The 15,166-nt window shown below is 42.7% G+C and overlaps 1 protein-coding gene across 2 annotated transcripts in view; it reads left to right on the plus strand.

The window, feature by feature from the left end:
• Positions 1-15,166, plus strand: part of fstl4 (follistatin-like 4) — a 216,756-nt gene that overhangs the window by 80,159 nt on the left and 121,431 nt on the right. For both annotated transcript variants that reach the window (XM_081615150.1, XM_081615149.1), the window contains exon 4: positions 8,220-8,462. In XM_081615150.1, the coding sequence (XP_081471276.1) occupies positions 8,220-8,462 (243 nt within the window). The remainder of the gene's footprint in view (positions 1-8,219; positions 8,463-15,166) is intronic.

The following is a 15,166-nucleotide window of genomic DNA, read 5'->3' on the forward strand; positions in this document are numbered from 1 at the left end:
AGTTTCTTAGTTCACTTAAAATAAGACAAAACTAACTTACATGAAATAATCTGCCAGTTTTCATCAGTCAAACCAAATCAGGCTCGTGTGCATAAAGGGTTGTTTTATTTCAACTGAACTAAGAAATGAACTCCAGAAACTCGACAGACTGGGTCTAGAAACTCGACAAACTGGGTCCAGAAACTCGGCCAACTGGGTCCAGAAACTCGACAAACTGGGTCTAGAAACTCGACAAACTGGGTCCAGAAACTCCACAAACTGGGTCCAGAAACTCGACCAACTGGGTCCAGAAACTCGACCAAATGGGTCCAGAAACTCGACAGACTGGGTCTAGAAACTCGACAAACTGGGTCTAGAAACTCGACAAACTGGGTCCAGAAACTCGACAGACTGGGTCTAGAAACTCGACAAACTGGGTCTAGAAACTCGACAAACTGGGTCCAGAAACTCGACAGACTGGGTCTAGAAACTCGACAAACTGGGTCCAGAAACTCGGCCAACTGGGTCCAGAAACTCGACAAACTGGGTCTAGAAACTCGACAAACTGGGTCCAGAAACTCCACAAACTGGGTCCAGAAACTCGACCAACTGGGTCCAGAAACTCGACCAAATGGGTCCAGAAACTCGACAGACTGGGTCTAGAAACTCGACAAACTGGGTCTAGAAACTCGACAAACTGGGTCCAGAAACTCGACAAACTGGGTCTAGAAACTCGACAAACTGGGTCCAGAAACTCCACAAACTGGGTCCAGAAACTCGACCAACTGGGTCCAGAAACTCGACCAAATGGGTCCAGAAACTCGACAGACTGGGTCTAGAAACTCGACAAACTGGGTCTAGAAACTCGACAAACTGGGTCCAGAAACTCGACAAACTGGGTCTAGAAACTCGACAAACTGGGTCCAGAAACTCGACAAACTGGGTCCAGAAACTCGACAAACTGGGTCCAGAAACTCGACCAAATGGGTCCAGAAACTCGACAGACTGGGTCTAGAAACTCGACAAACTGGGTCTAGAAACTCAGCCGACTGGGTCTAGAAACTCGACAAACTGGGTCCAGAAACTCGACAAACTGGGTCTAGAAACTCGGCCAACTGGGTCTAGAAACTCGGCCAACTGGGTCCAGAAACTCGACAAACTGGGTCTAGAAACTCAACAAACTGGGTCTAGAAACTCGACAAACTGGGTCCAGAAACTCGACAAACTGGGTCCAGAAACTCCACAAACTGGGTCCAGAAACTCGACCAACTGGGTCCAGAAACTCGACCAAATGGGTCCAGAAACTCGACAAACTGGGTCCAGAAACTCGACAAACTGGGTCCAGAAACTCGACAAACTGGGTCTAGAAACTCGACAAACTGGGTCTAGAAACTCGGCCAACTGGGTCCAGAAACTCGACAAACTGGGTCCAGAAACTCAACAAACTGGGTCTAGAAACTCGACAAACTGGGTCCAGAAACTCGACAAACTGGGTCTAGAAACTCGGCCAACTGGGTCTAGAAACTCGGCCAACTGGGTCCAGAAACTCGACAAACTGGGTCTAGAAACTCGGCCAACTGGGTCTAGAAACTCGGCCAACTGGGTCCAGAAACTCGACAAACTGGGTCTAGAAACTCGACAAACTGGGTCTAGAAACTCGACAAACTGGGTCCAGAAACTCCACAAACTGGGTCCAGAAACTCGACCAACTGGGTCCAGAAACTCGACCAAATGGGTCCAGAAACTCGACAGACTGGGTCTAGAAACTCGACAAACTGGGTCTAGAAACTCGACAAACTGGGTCCAGAAACTCGACAAACTGGGTCTAGAAACTCGACAAACTGGGTCCAGAAACTCCACAAACTGGGTCCAGAAACTCGACCAACTGGGTCCAGAAACTCGACCAAATGGGTCCAGAAACTCGACAGACTGGGTCTAGAAACTCGACAAACTGGGTCTAGAAACTCGACAAACTGGGTCCAGAAACTCGACAAACTGGGTCTAGAAACTCGACAAACTGGGTCCAGAAACTCGACAAACTGGGTCCAGAAACTCGACCAACTGGGTCCAGAAACTCGACCAAATGGGTCCAGAAACTCGACAGACTGGGTCTAGAAACTCGACAAACTGGGTCTAGAAACTCAGCCGACTGGGTCTAGAAACTCGACAAACTGGGTCCAGAAACTCGACAAACTGGGTCTAGAAACTCGGCCAACTGGGTCTAGAAACTCGGCCAACTGGGTCCAGAAACTCGACAAACTGGGTCTAGAAACTCAACAAACTGGGTCTAGAAACTCGACAAACTGGGTCCAGAAACTCCACAAACTGGGTCCAGAAACTCGACCAACTGGGTCCAGAAACTCGACCAAATGGGTCCAGAAACTCGACAAACTGGGTCCAGAAACTCGACAAACTGGGTCCAGAAACTCGACAAACTGGGTCTAGAAACTCGACAAACTGGGTCTAGAAACTCGACAAACTGGGTCCAGAAACTCGACAAACTGGGTCTAGAAACTCGACCAAATGGGTCTAGAAACTCGGCCAACTGGGTCCAGAAACTCGACAAACTGGGTCCAGAAACTCAACAAACTGGGTCTAGAAACTCGACAAACTGGGTCCAGAAACTCGACAAACTGGGTCCAGAAACTCGACAAACTGGGTCTAGAAACTCGACAAACTGGGTCCAGAAACTCGACAAACTGGGTCTTGAACCTCGACAAACTGGGTCCAGAAACTCGACAAACTGGGTCCAGAAACTCGACAAACTGGGTCTAGAAACTCGACAAACTGGGTCCAGAAACTCGACAAACTGGGTCCAGAAACTCGGCCAACTGGGTCCAGAAACTCGACAAACTGGGTCTAGAAACTCGACAAACTGGGTCCAGAAACTCGACAAACTGGGTCCAGAAACTCGACAAACTGGGTCCAGAAACTCGACAAACTGGGTCTAGAAACTCAGCCGACTGGGTCTAGAAACTCGACAAACTGGGTCCAGAAACTCGACAAACTGGGTCCAGAAACTCGACCAACTGGGTCCAGAAACTCGACCAACTGGGTCCAGAAACTCGACCAACTGGGTCCAGAAACTCGACCAACTGGGTCTAGAAACTCGACAAACTGGGTCCAGAAACTCCACAAACTGGGTCCAGAAACTCGACCAACTGGGTCCAGAAACTCGACCAAATGGGTCCAGAAACTCGACAGACTGGGTCCAGAAACTCGACAGACTGGGTCCAGAAACTCGACCAAATGGGTCCAGAAACTCGACAGACTGGGTCCAGAAACTCGACCAAATGGGTCCAGAAACTCGACAGACTGGGTCTAGAAACTCGACAGACTGTGTCCAGAAACTCGACAGACTGGGTCCAGAAACTCGACAGACTGGGTCCAGAAACTCGACAGACTGGGTCCAGAAACTCGACAGACTGGGTCCAGAAACTCGGCCGACTGGGTCCAGAAACTCGGCCGACTGGGTCCAGAAACTCGGCCAGCTGGGTCCAGAAACTCGGCCAGCTGGGTCCAGAAACTCGGCCGACTGGGTCCAGAAACTCGGCCAGCTGGGTCCAGAAACTCGGCCGACTGGGTCCAGAAACTCGGCCGACTGGGTCCAGAAACTCGACAGACTGGGTCTAGAAACTCGACAGACTGGGTCCAGAAACTCGACAGACTGGGTCCAGAAACTCGACAGACTGGGTCCAGAAACTCGACAGACTGGGTCTAGAAACTCGACAGACTGGGTCCAGAAACTCGACAGACAGGGTCCAGAAACTCGGCCGACTGGGTCCAGAAACTCGGCCGACTGGGTCCAGAAACTCGGCTAGGATCAATAAAGATTGTTATAAGTTTGGTATCAGTTAAAATTCATCAAGCTGAATGTTTCCACCAGAACAACCAGAAATTTCTCAAATGTTTTCACTAACCAGCAGCACAATACTGCCACCGCTGTGTTTTACTGCGGTTCAGGTGGGTTTTCAGTGTTTCCACCAAACATTTACGTTTTAGCAAACTTTGTTTGGGAAAAACGTTCCTAGCTTTTCTTATCCAGGCCATGTTTTTATAGCGCATTACTTGTAGTTTTATTGTTGAGTTTCTCCAGATCGTCTCTCTGTCTGTGCAAGGATAAACTTTAAGGTTTGTAACTTCATCTGTGTTTTTCTTTCTGCACTTGTTATTCTTTCACCTCAAATAAAACGAATACTTTGACTGTGTGTGTGCTGCTGTTGACCTCTGAGCACCAACCCTGAAATCGCCTTCATGCAATGACTAAACTACTGTCCTCCGACGGCGGCGGCGCATTATCTCTGTTATTTAATATGCTGAGAGTGGAGATATGATTATACTTCAGGAAAATTCAATTTCTGTTTTCAGCACTTTGACTATAATAGCCTGAGCCAGTATGTGTTTTAGAGTTTTAGCTTTTTAAGAGTTTTAGCTTTTTAGAACTTTAGCATTTTAGCTTTTCAGAGTTTTAGAGTTTTAGCTTTTAGAACTTTAGCATCTTAGCTTTTCAGAGTTTTAGCATATTAGCTTTTCAGAGTTTTAGCGTTTTAGCTTTTTAGAGGTTTAGCGGTTTAGCTTTTCAGAGGTTTAGCGTTTTAGCTTTTTTAGAGTTTTAGTTTTTTTTATAGCTTTTTAGAGTTTTAGCTTTTCAGAGGTTTAGCGTTTTAGCTTTTGTAGAGTTTTAGTGTTTTAGCTTTTTTTTTTTTTTAGCTTTTTAGAGTTTTAGCTTTTCAGAGGTTTAGCGTTTTAGCTTTTGTAGAGTTTTAGTGTTTTAGCTTTTTTTTTTTTTTTTTTTTAGCTTTTTAGAGTTTTAGAGTTTTAGCTTTTTAGAGTTTTAGTGTTTTAGCTTTTCATTAGCGTTTTAGCCTTATTTCACAGAGGGATAATGGAGCCGAGGATGAAGCTGGGAGGAACGTTTATTCCTTTAACAGTCCAGATCCGCTTCCGTCGTCTCTCATCCACAGTGAAGCGTTAGGAGCAGCAGTATCAGATTCAGCTGCTCACATTAGCCGTTATCTGAACATTTCATGTCCCGTGTGCCTCCTGCTCCACTCTGAACATTTCATGTTGTGCGATTTGTTTGCTCAGATTGCTGCAGCCAGCAGCTCCATCCATCTCCTTTGTGTTTGGCCTGGATTCCTAAAAGGCGAAAGCTTGTTAACATCAAAAGGTAAAAAAATAAAGTGACAGAAAGAAGTGCTTTAAATTTTTAAAAGGAGATGCAGGAATGAAACTCAGCAGGGCTGGAGATTTGCTTTGACTTCACTGCTTCAGTCTTTTATTTTATCTCAAAATAGCTTCTGCACTGCTGTATTTTTGGCACTTTTTGATGTTTTATAGCAGTTTGAAGAGTAGTTTAATAATTGTGAGAGGGAAAACCAGGCTGTCTGACCAGAAACAGAACCTGAAGCGTCTCTGCAGTGTTTCCATCATGTTTTAATAACCTTGTTAATTTCCAGACATGCATTTATGAAGGACGAGGTTCAGTCTCAGCCTCTCAGCGACTCGCAGCTCATCGCCAAACAAAATGTTCTTATGGAGAAAGATTTAAATCACTTTTAAGATTTTGTTGTCCTTTTGTATTTTGATATAAACAGAAATAAACAAATAACCACATGGATTCAAGCAGTGAGTTTTAGTTTCTTTTGACTGAATTACTGAAAATAAATGGACTTTTTGGAAACATTGAGACATATAGAGCAGGGCTGTCGTATTAATCAACAAATCAATTAATTAATAACATGATAAATGTTATTAATTATAACTAGATCCTCTTTTAACTCAAGCCTGGATGGTGAAAGGAGGTTTACCGCCTGCCTGGTTCTTTGGTCTCGACTAGGAAACATCATAATCCATTTTATTTGTTGTTTTTTCTTTATTCATTTTGGATATTTAAAAAGTTTATTGATTGTTGATGACGCCATTCCCATATAATATTTATATGGATCCGTAAGGTTTGTCCTGTTGGTGTGGATCCGACGACGACGTTACGGACACGCTTGGGTTTGTTTCAGCTTCGCTTTGGTTTCTGTCCCAACACACCAGAAAAACAAGCAGCTTTGCGACATTTGCTGACGTTTGCAGCTCCACCAGGAGCGGCTCCTGTATGAATATCATAGTTTTCACATTTGAACGTGTAAATGAGTGCAGAGAGGTGTTGATACGGACGCCTAGCAGTTGGTTAGCAGCGGTTATAAAAAGTATTTCCTTGTTAACACAACGCTGCGAGCCTGGAGGAGGTGTGTGACGTCACTTCATGCTTTTCTATTTCTGGGCTCATGGTGAAAATCTGCACTCTGACTTTCCGCCTTTCCTTCTTTTGCTGATGGAGACGTTTAACTTGCCATCAAGATGACTTCAGTTATTGATTTCTTTGCATATTCAGTTATCATTCAACCGATGGATTTTATAACTGCATGTTGTTGTTTACATTTGTAAACTTCCCACATAAACACAGAAATACGATTGTTTTCCTGTCCATCTACTGTTTCATTTTAACAGTCGAACCGATAAAATGAAACCTGGAGATGAAGCTGTTATTAACACAGAGCAGTTATTGTGTTATTAACACAGATGAAGCTGTTATTAACACAGAGCAGTTATTGTGTTATTAACACAGATGAAGCTGTTATTAACACAGAGCAGTTATTGTGTTAACACAGATGAAGCTGTTATTAACACAGAGAAGTTATTGTGTTATTAACACAGATGAAGCTGTTATTAACACAGAGCAGTTATTGTGTTATTAACACAGATGAAGCTGTTATTAACACAGAGCAGTTGTGTTATTAACACAGATGAAGCTGTTATTAACACAGAAGTTATTGTTATTAACACAGATGAAGCTGTTATTAACACAGAGAAGTTATTGTGTTATTAACACAGATGAAGCTGTTATTAACACAGAGCAGTTATTGTGTTATTAACACAGATGAAGCTGTTATTAACACAGAGCAGTTATTGTGTTATTAACACAGATGAAGCTGTTATTAACACAGAGAAGTTATTGTGTTATTAACACAGATGAAGCTGTTATTAACACAGAGCAGTTATTGTGTTATTAACACAGATGAAGCTGTTATTAACACAGAGAAGTTATTGTGTTATTAACACAGATGAAGCTGTTATTAACACAGAGAAGTTATTGTGTTATTAACACAGATGAAGCTGTTATTAACACAGAGCAGTTATTGTGTTATTAACACAGATGAAGCTGTTATTAACACAGAGCAGCAAAGGCAAAATAACGCGAGAAAAACCACTTTTTTTCCTCGCTGTCTGAGTCGGTTAAGGTAAACTCAAGACTCGTTGCCATAGCAACTGACAACAACACTACACGTATCAGGATTCAACGCCAAAAAACACCCAAACATTTCCCTCACACAGAGCAGAACATTCAGTCCGTAACAGTTTTATGTTTTCTAGATGTTTGATTATTAATAAGTGATCGCTGTGATAGATTAGCTACCAGTGCTATTAGCTAACACAGCGGTAGTAGATTAGCTACCACTGCTATTAGCTAACACAGCGGTAGTAGATTAGCTACCACTGCTATTAGCTAACACAGCGGTGGTAGATTAGCTATCGCTGGTATTGGCTAAGCTAACACAGCGGTAGTAAATTAGCTACCATTGCTATTAGCTAAGCTAACACATCAGTGCTAACACAGCGGTGGTAGATTAGCTACCGCTGGTATTAGCTAAGCTAACAGCAGCGGTAGCTTAGCTAATTTAAGCATCTGCTCTGCTGATGATCTGTCAGTCGGTGTTTAGGTCGACTTTATTTTTTATTTTGTACCTGGACCGAAACACATCAAATTCTGCAGAACATCTACATGTTACTTTTGTCATAGTCAAGCTAGCATAACTGAGCTACTTCCCTGTCCTTTGCTATTTTCTTTCTTAATTAAAACTTTTCCCTGACCTTGTTAGTTGCTGTAATGTTGACTGTTAGTATCACAGCTCTGCGTTTTTTCTTTTACATATCAGGCGTACATTTAAAATTTAGCACATTATGTTGATAACGTGACGGCTAAACCAATGCTATCCATAGTTAGCGAGCAGCTTTTGCCCTCCTTCAGGAAGATGGGGGCTGGATCTACCGTGTGACGTCCACATACGACTACAATAAAGCTGCATTTTTGGATGATTTTTATTTTATTTTTAGTTAGAAATTTGTAATTTTCTACTTTGAATTTTGCGCTGGAAGCAGTAAAATCCTGTACTTTCTGTTTCCTGCAGCTCATTCTGATGCAGAGGAAGACCCGTGTCACAGGACCTACTGTGGAAGAGGCCGGCAGTGTGTGCTGATGGCGGAGAGCGGGCGCGCCGAGTGCGTGTGCCAGGAAAAATGTCGGCCCTCCTTTGTGCCCGTGTGCGGCTCGGACGGCAGGTTTTACGAGAACCACTGCGAGGTTTACCGCACCGCCTGCCTGGAGAGGAGGCGCATCTACGTGGTGCACAGCAAAGACTGCTTCTTCAAAGGTCAGTCTGAGCTCCGGTCTGAGTGAAACTTACCTTTACTAGGATTTAGAGGTTGGGACTGATGGAAAATAGAAGGTGATCTGGGTTTATCCTGCAGCGTTTGGTGCTGGAGAAGTTTTATTTCTTATTTCCGTCAGTTGTTCCTGTATGAGCATTTATTTTTCTTGGTAATAAAAGGTCAGTTTCAGATCTGACCCGGTAGAAATGACACTTTTGAAGTTGGATATTAAAGCTTTTAATTATAAAAAAAGCAATACCCATGACTCATTCTCAATGTTTTCAATCCCTCGCTGGTTTGCATTCAGACATTAAAGGTTCACACTCAAATAAAGCATAAATATTCACCTGGATGCTTTTATTCAGTTATTTGTTCACAGAAATATTTAAGAAAAACGTTGTGATTTTTCATTAGAAAATAATTTAAAGGTTGTATAAAATATTTAAAGTTACAAACAGTTTTAAATGGTGCCTGAATAAGCAACAGCATCTGTTTTTATTTAAGCTGTTTTTTATTTTCATGTACCAAACTTAGATTATTCAGAGCTTGCAAAGACTCACAAACACATTTTTATAAATGACTGAAACAACCAAACGGGTCAGTTTGAGATGCTGCACATCAGCGGATTTAATTTGGATATTAAAATTTAAAGTTCCTGTTTGCCAGTTTTGGATCAGGAGGTTGCAGAAGTTTTCTCCCGTTTCCAGTTGCCTGTCAGATCACTCTCGCATAAAACCTTTTAAAAACCGTTCCCTCCTCAGTAGATGTTTAAAAAAAGAAAGTTAAAGCTCTGGTTATTTTTGGTTGCATGTCAGCACAACTTTAAAAAACAGATGCACACATACAGAGCTGGCAGCACTTTTTGTCATGTCACATTAGGGAGGGAAGCGTTGCTGGCAGACACCGCCATGCATATCTAATCCACATTTGGGATGTTCAGTCGCCACATTAAGCTTAAACTTGATGTCTGAATGCAAACCAGCGGGAGATTGAAAACGCTGGGAATAAGTCATGAGCATCGGGTTTGAGTGTGTGTGTAAATTACGAGTAATTATTGCAGTTGACAGACAAAGGCATCGCTGGTAGACACGTCTCACTCTGGCTGGTTTTTACAATCCCAGTCTGTGTTGGCGGACAGATCAGGAGATGAAACGTTGGTTCATTTGAATTCACGACTGTTGGATCCAACATGTGGCTCAGATTCAGCCTCAACTTGTTTAACTGCAGCTGCAGAGAGAGACTTTTTACTTTTATTTAGTGCTTGTTTTTTATATCTCTTGGTTCATTTTAATCAAACCCAACAATCTCTAAGCCTACAGAATGGAGGAGGCCTTTAGTAAAAAAAAACAAAACTTTTATCCTGTTTTTCCTGGTTTTTGGAGGGTAGATTTACTTTTTAATGTGATGAGCCTAAAAGCTGAGCTGTGAAAGCTCATTTCCTTCAGCTCAGGGCCAAAACCAGGCAGAGTGTCTGTAGACTTTCATCTGCTGATTCACGCTGCCAACAAAGTTTAATTTGTTCATGAAGCGCATTTACAGCTGACCACCAGGCTTCACAATCACTACAGCATCAGAGAAATGACAACATAAACATTTGAGTCTGATTAAGAAGGAGTAAAAACAAAGACATGCTTAATATCAGTTGCAACAATAATTCACCTAAAAAGCCAGGAAGTGTTTTCGGTTCGCAGCAGGTAGGCGGGGCTTATGGCTCCCACTCCTGAATGAGACGCCGACGTCTTCTCTGATTGGCTGATAGATGATGAGCGTCTCGTAGGCTGAATTGTGAATATGTCTCATCTCAGTGTTTTTATTCTGTAAAAACACAAAATCTTTTTTTGGTCTTTTTTCTGAAATGGTAACTTTACAGTAAGCAGACAGATTTGCTGTATTTTTGTCGTTTTGGTAATCGGGTCTTTCCTGTGTTTTCTGTTTTACTTTCCTGCGTAAATCATGTAACTTCACATGTTTTCTTATGAACATCAAAGAAAAATCCAGCTTTCTTCAAGGAGAGAGGCCTGACATGCTTAGTTTCATGTGTTTCATCAAAAATAGATTTGATCTGCTTCACCCTGAGGCGTTTGGGGCGACGTAAGCTGGTTCTGCGCTCCGAGCCGCAGTCGCCTGCTGGGGCAAACATGGCCGCCGAGGTGAGGCAGTTTAGCTGCGTCTCAGGAAACCAGATATTCTCTTTGAAGAGAATATCTGGAAGGAAACTCAGAAGGAAACTCAGGCTTTCTTCTGGCTTGGTTGGATTTTTGTCGTTAAAAGTGTTTTGCACATGATTTCTGAAGATGGTAATAAACCTCTGGCTTGGTGGGACTTTGTTGTTTGTGTTCAGTACTTTAAATTATAATAGACAAATAAAAGTGACAGATGATTCAGAGTAAAATGGAGGCAAAGCAGGATAACAGGATTTGTTCTGCAGCATTTTTAGGATTATTCTGAGCTGAAAAAGTTTTCAGCAGCACAAAGACTTTAGCATAAAAGAGATTACTTTGCTCTCTGAGCGGAAATTAACAAAAGTATCTGGCATTAAGTGGCTACAGTGGGAGCATCATTTTCCCCCTAAATAAAAGTAGAATAAATTTTACAAGACCTGTTTTCATGTGAGCGTTTTAATCGCCTGGGTGCTTTTATTCTCTTACATTTCAGAAAATATTTAAGAAAACTTTTTGTTCTGCTGTGATTTTTCAGTGGAATTGTTAATTTTATAAAAATACTATAAATTATACACAATTTTAAAAATTTCTTATTGCACAGTTATTCATTTATGTTGTGTTTTATTTTCATTTATCAAATTTGGATTATTTTGATTAAATTCAAATTTGCTGTTTGTAGTTTGTTCAAAAAATAAACAAATGAATGAATAAATGGATGAATAGGACATGAATAAAGTCCTATTCCAACATCAAATTATTTATATAGGCGCACAAAATATATAATATTTTTATCAGTAATAGTATAATTTATGTTAGATTAATTTCCACAAAGGGCTGTTGGTAAAAAAACTATTTATAATAACACGCTGGACACAATACAATCTGTATTTTATTACAGATTAAAATATATTAAATATTTTAGTCTGTATTTTATTGCAGACTGAAATACAGAAAGTTAAGGTGAGTAAACAGTTTATTTGCAGGTTTTTTCTGCTTGTCAACATTTTGTTTTTCCTACAACAAACCATTTTTATGAACCAACATTCTGGATCGTATGAGAATTATTAATAATTCACCCTTTTAGGAATGTGAGTGAATAAATAAAACAGGAAATCAGAAGCCTCAGTATTAAAGCTGCATTTTAGGCATTTCAGCCCAAAAGGGACATAATGTGATTTACACATTTAAAAATCTCATTACATTTGGCAATCAGTGGACTGATTTGTAAAAATTAGCATCACAATCACAGATGTTTGGGGTCCCTGTCCCTGTCTCATCCTGCCTGTGATTACGAGCGTCTGCAGCTGATTAATGGCTCTCATCATGGTGATGAATAGGAAACCTCTGGTCCAGAAAGACTGTAGAGGTCCAGAGAGACTGTAGAGGTCCAGAGAGACTGTAGAGGCCCAGAGAGACTGTAGAGGTCCGAAGAGACTGTAGAGGTCTGAAGAGACTGTAGAGGTCCAGAGAGACTGTAGAGGTCCGAAGAGACTGTAGAGGTCCAGAGAGACTGTAGAGGTCCAGAGAGACTGTAGAGGTCCAGAGAGACTGTAGAGGTCCAGACAGACCGTAGAGGTCCAGAGAGACTGTAGAGGTCCAGACAGACTGTAGAGGTCCATAGAGACTGTAGAGGTCCAGAGAGACTGTAGAGGTCCAGAGAGACTGTAGAGGCCCAGAGAGACTGTAGAGGCCCGAAGAGACTGTAGAGGTCCAGAGACACTGTAGAGGTCCAGAGAGACCGTAGAGGTCCAGACAGACTGTAGAGGTCCATAGAGACTGTAGAGGTCCATAGATATTGTAGAGGTCCAGACAGACTGTAGAGGTCCATAGAGACTGTAGAGGTCCAGAGAGACTGTAGAGGCCCAGAGAGACTGTAGAGGTCCAGAGAGACTGTAGAGGTCCAGACAGACTGTAGAGGTCCAGAGAGACTGTAGAGGTCCAGAGAGACTGTAGAGGTCCGGAGAGACTGTAGAGGTCCAGAGAGACTGTAGAGGTCCACAGAGACTGTAGAGGTCCATACAGACTGTAGAGGTCCATACAGACTGTAGAGGTCCATACAGACTGTAGAGGTCCTAAGAGACTGTAGAGGTCCAGAGAGGCCGTAGAGGTCCGAAGAGACCGTAGAGGTCCGAAGAGACCGTAGAGATCCGGAGAGACCGCAGACGTCCGAAGAGACCGCAGATGTCCGGAGAGAGAGACCGTAGAGGTCCAGAGAGACCGTAGAGGTCCAGAGAGACCGTAGAGGTCCAGAGAGACCGTAGAGGTCCAGAGAGACCGTAGAGGTCCGGAGAGAGAGACCGTAGAGGTCCGGAGAGAGAGACCGTAGAGGTCCGGAGAGAGAGACCGTAGAGGTCCGGAGAGACCGTAGAGGTCCATAGAGAGAGACCGTAGAGGTCCGAAGACACTGTAGGGGTCTATAGAGACTGTAGAGGTCCATAGAGACTGTAGAGGTCCATAGAGACTGTAGAGGTCCGAAGAGACTGTAGAGGTCCAGAGAGACTGTAGAGGTCCGGAGAGAGAGACTGCAGAGGTCCGAAGAGACTGTAGAGGTCCGAAGAGACTGTAGAGGTCCAGAGAGACTGTAGAGGTCCGGAGAGAGAGACTGCAGAGGTCCATAGAGACCGTAGAGGTCCGGAGAGACCGTAGAGGTCCGGAGAGACCGTAGAGGTCCGGAGAGAGAGACTGTAGAGGTCCGGAGAGAGAGACTGCAGAGGTCCATAGAGACCGTAGAGGTCCGGAGAGACCGTAGAGGTCCGGAGAGAGAGACTGTAGAGGTCCGAAGACACTGTAGGGGTCTATAGAGACTGTAGAGGTCCGAAGAGACTGTAGAGGTCCAGAGAGACTGTAGAGGTCCAGAGAGACTGTAGAGATCCAGAGAGACTGTAGAGGTCCGGAGAGACACTGCAGAGGTCCGGAGAGAGAGACTGTAGAGGTCCATAGAGACCGCAGAGGTCCGGAGAGACCGCAGAGGTCCAGAGAGACTGTAGAGGTCTGAAGAGACTCATGCCTCCATCAGGACGCCTCTGGTCCAGAAAGACTCCTGCCTCCATCAGGTGGTTTAGGATGCTCGCTCTGTAATGGGTCCAGGTAGAAGCAGTTCATCAGTGAGGAATGAATGACCTGGTGACCTTCAGTGACCTTCAGGGCTGATCTGGACGGCTCAGGGGAGGAATTAGTGCGCAGCATCTGAGGGTTATGATGATGTGTTTCATTTAAAGCAGGACAGTGATTTATCCGTCACCATTTTTCCTGAAAGCAAACTGAATCTGTTGCCGGTGGAAAGTTCAGTCAGAAAAATTAATGTGTTCTGGTTTTATTTGACTTTATGGCCTGAAATTAAGTTTTTGACCTGAATGTCTGAACCACACAGGCTGTTAAGGGTTTAATCCCGTTTTGTCCAATAAGAAATTCAGAATTTAGGGTATTTCTATGTGATAAACACAAAGTTGTGGATATTTGTGAAGCGATGCATGGATTGGAAATTATAGACCATGTTGGAGAAATATTTGACCTGGTCTTCATGGTGCTGCTTGCTTCCAGAGGACATATAGATTTATTGTCTGTTAAATAATTCACAGGCGTGTGCTTCTCTTACATAGACTTTTTTTTATAGAAAAGTTATGCGTGTTACTTGGTTTCTTTAGTGTTAAAAAAAATGTAATAAAAAATTCTCTGAGTTTTAAGGACGCTGCTCTCAGGAGGATAATGTTTGGTTGTTTGGTCAACGTAAAACAGGAGACTCTATAATCTGCAGAGCAATTAATTGTATCTGTACATTTCTGGTACTGGGCGATTTTAACAGCTCAAATAAGAGGTTTAAATGTTTGTAATATGGAAAATGTTTAGATTTTCCAGACTGAAATCTGTGATGTTTATGGTGGATGAGTCAGATGCAGGCAGGATGTTTTCTGCTGGCTTTTTTTTTTTTTACATGTTTGAAATAAAAAAAACTTTATTTCAAACTTTATTTCAGTTAATAAACGTTATTTACATGCAAAGTTTGACAGAATGTGTTGAGAATCAGATATTGTGACATGTAGCTCCAAATTATGTGCATAAATAAGATGGTTTCCACTGCGCGTGTTGTTAAAAGATTAGCTTCCTGCTAAAGCTACACGTAGCTCCCATGTGACGTCACAGACTTTACAGCTTTCAGCCATCTTGGCAGGCAGTTGCTATGACAACAATAAACAGGCCACAACAAGCCCTCGCCTTGTTCCTGTCTAACTTATAAACAATACAAGTTACAACTACCTGGGTCCACTACTTACTGCTGAACTAGCAACATTAGCTTAGCTAGTGTAGCTTTTACCGGCTAGCTAAGACAGACATGTAGCCTACGTGTTTTACATGTACTCTCTCTGCCAGAACCTGGTTGCTCAAAGAGTTTGGACGTCCTTTATAAATCCTCCATGTTGTAAACACTCTTCATGTTCACCAAGTAGTGAATATATATCGTAGTTTAGATCCGAGGCAGGTTGTGTGACGTATTCTTCTTCTGTCTCAGTTTGATCCCAACAGCAGCCATTTTGTTCGTCTTCCTC

This window comes from Poecilia reticulata, chromosome 14 (assembly GCF_904066995.2).
Source record: "Poecilia reticulata chromosome 14, P_reticulata-male-v2, whole genome shotgun sequence".
NCBI lineage: Eukaryota > Metazoa > Chordata > Actinopteri > Cyprinodontiformes > Poeciliidae > Poecilia > Poecilia reticulata.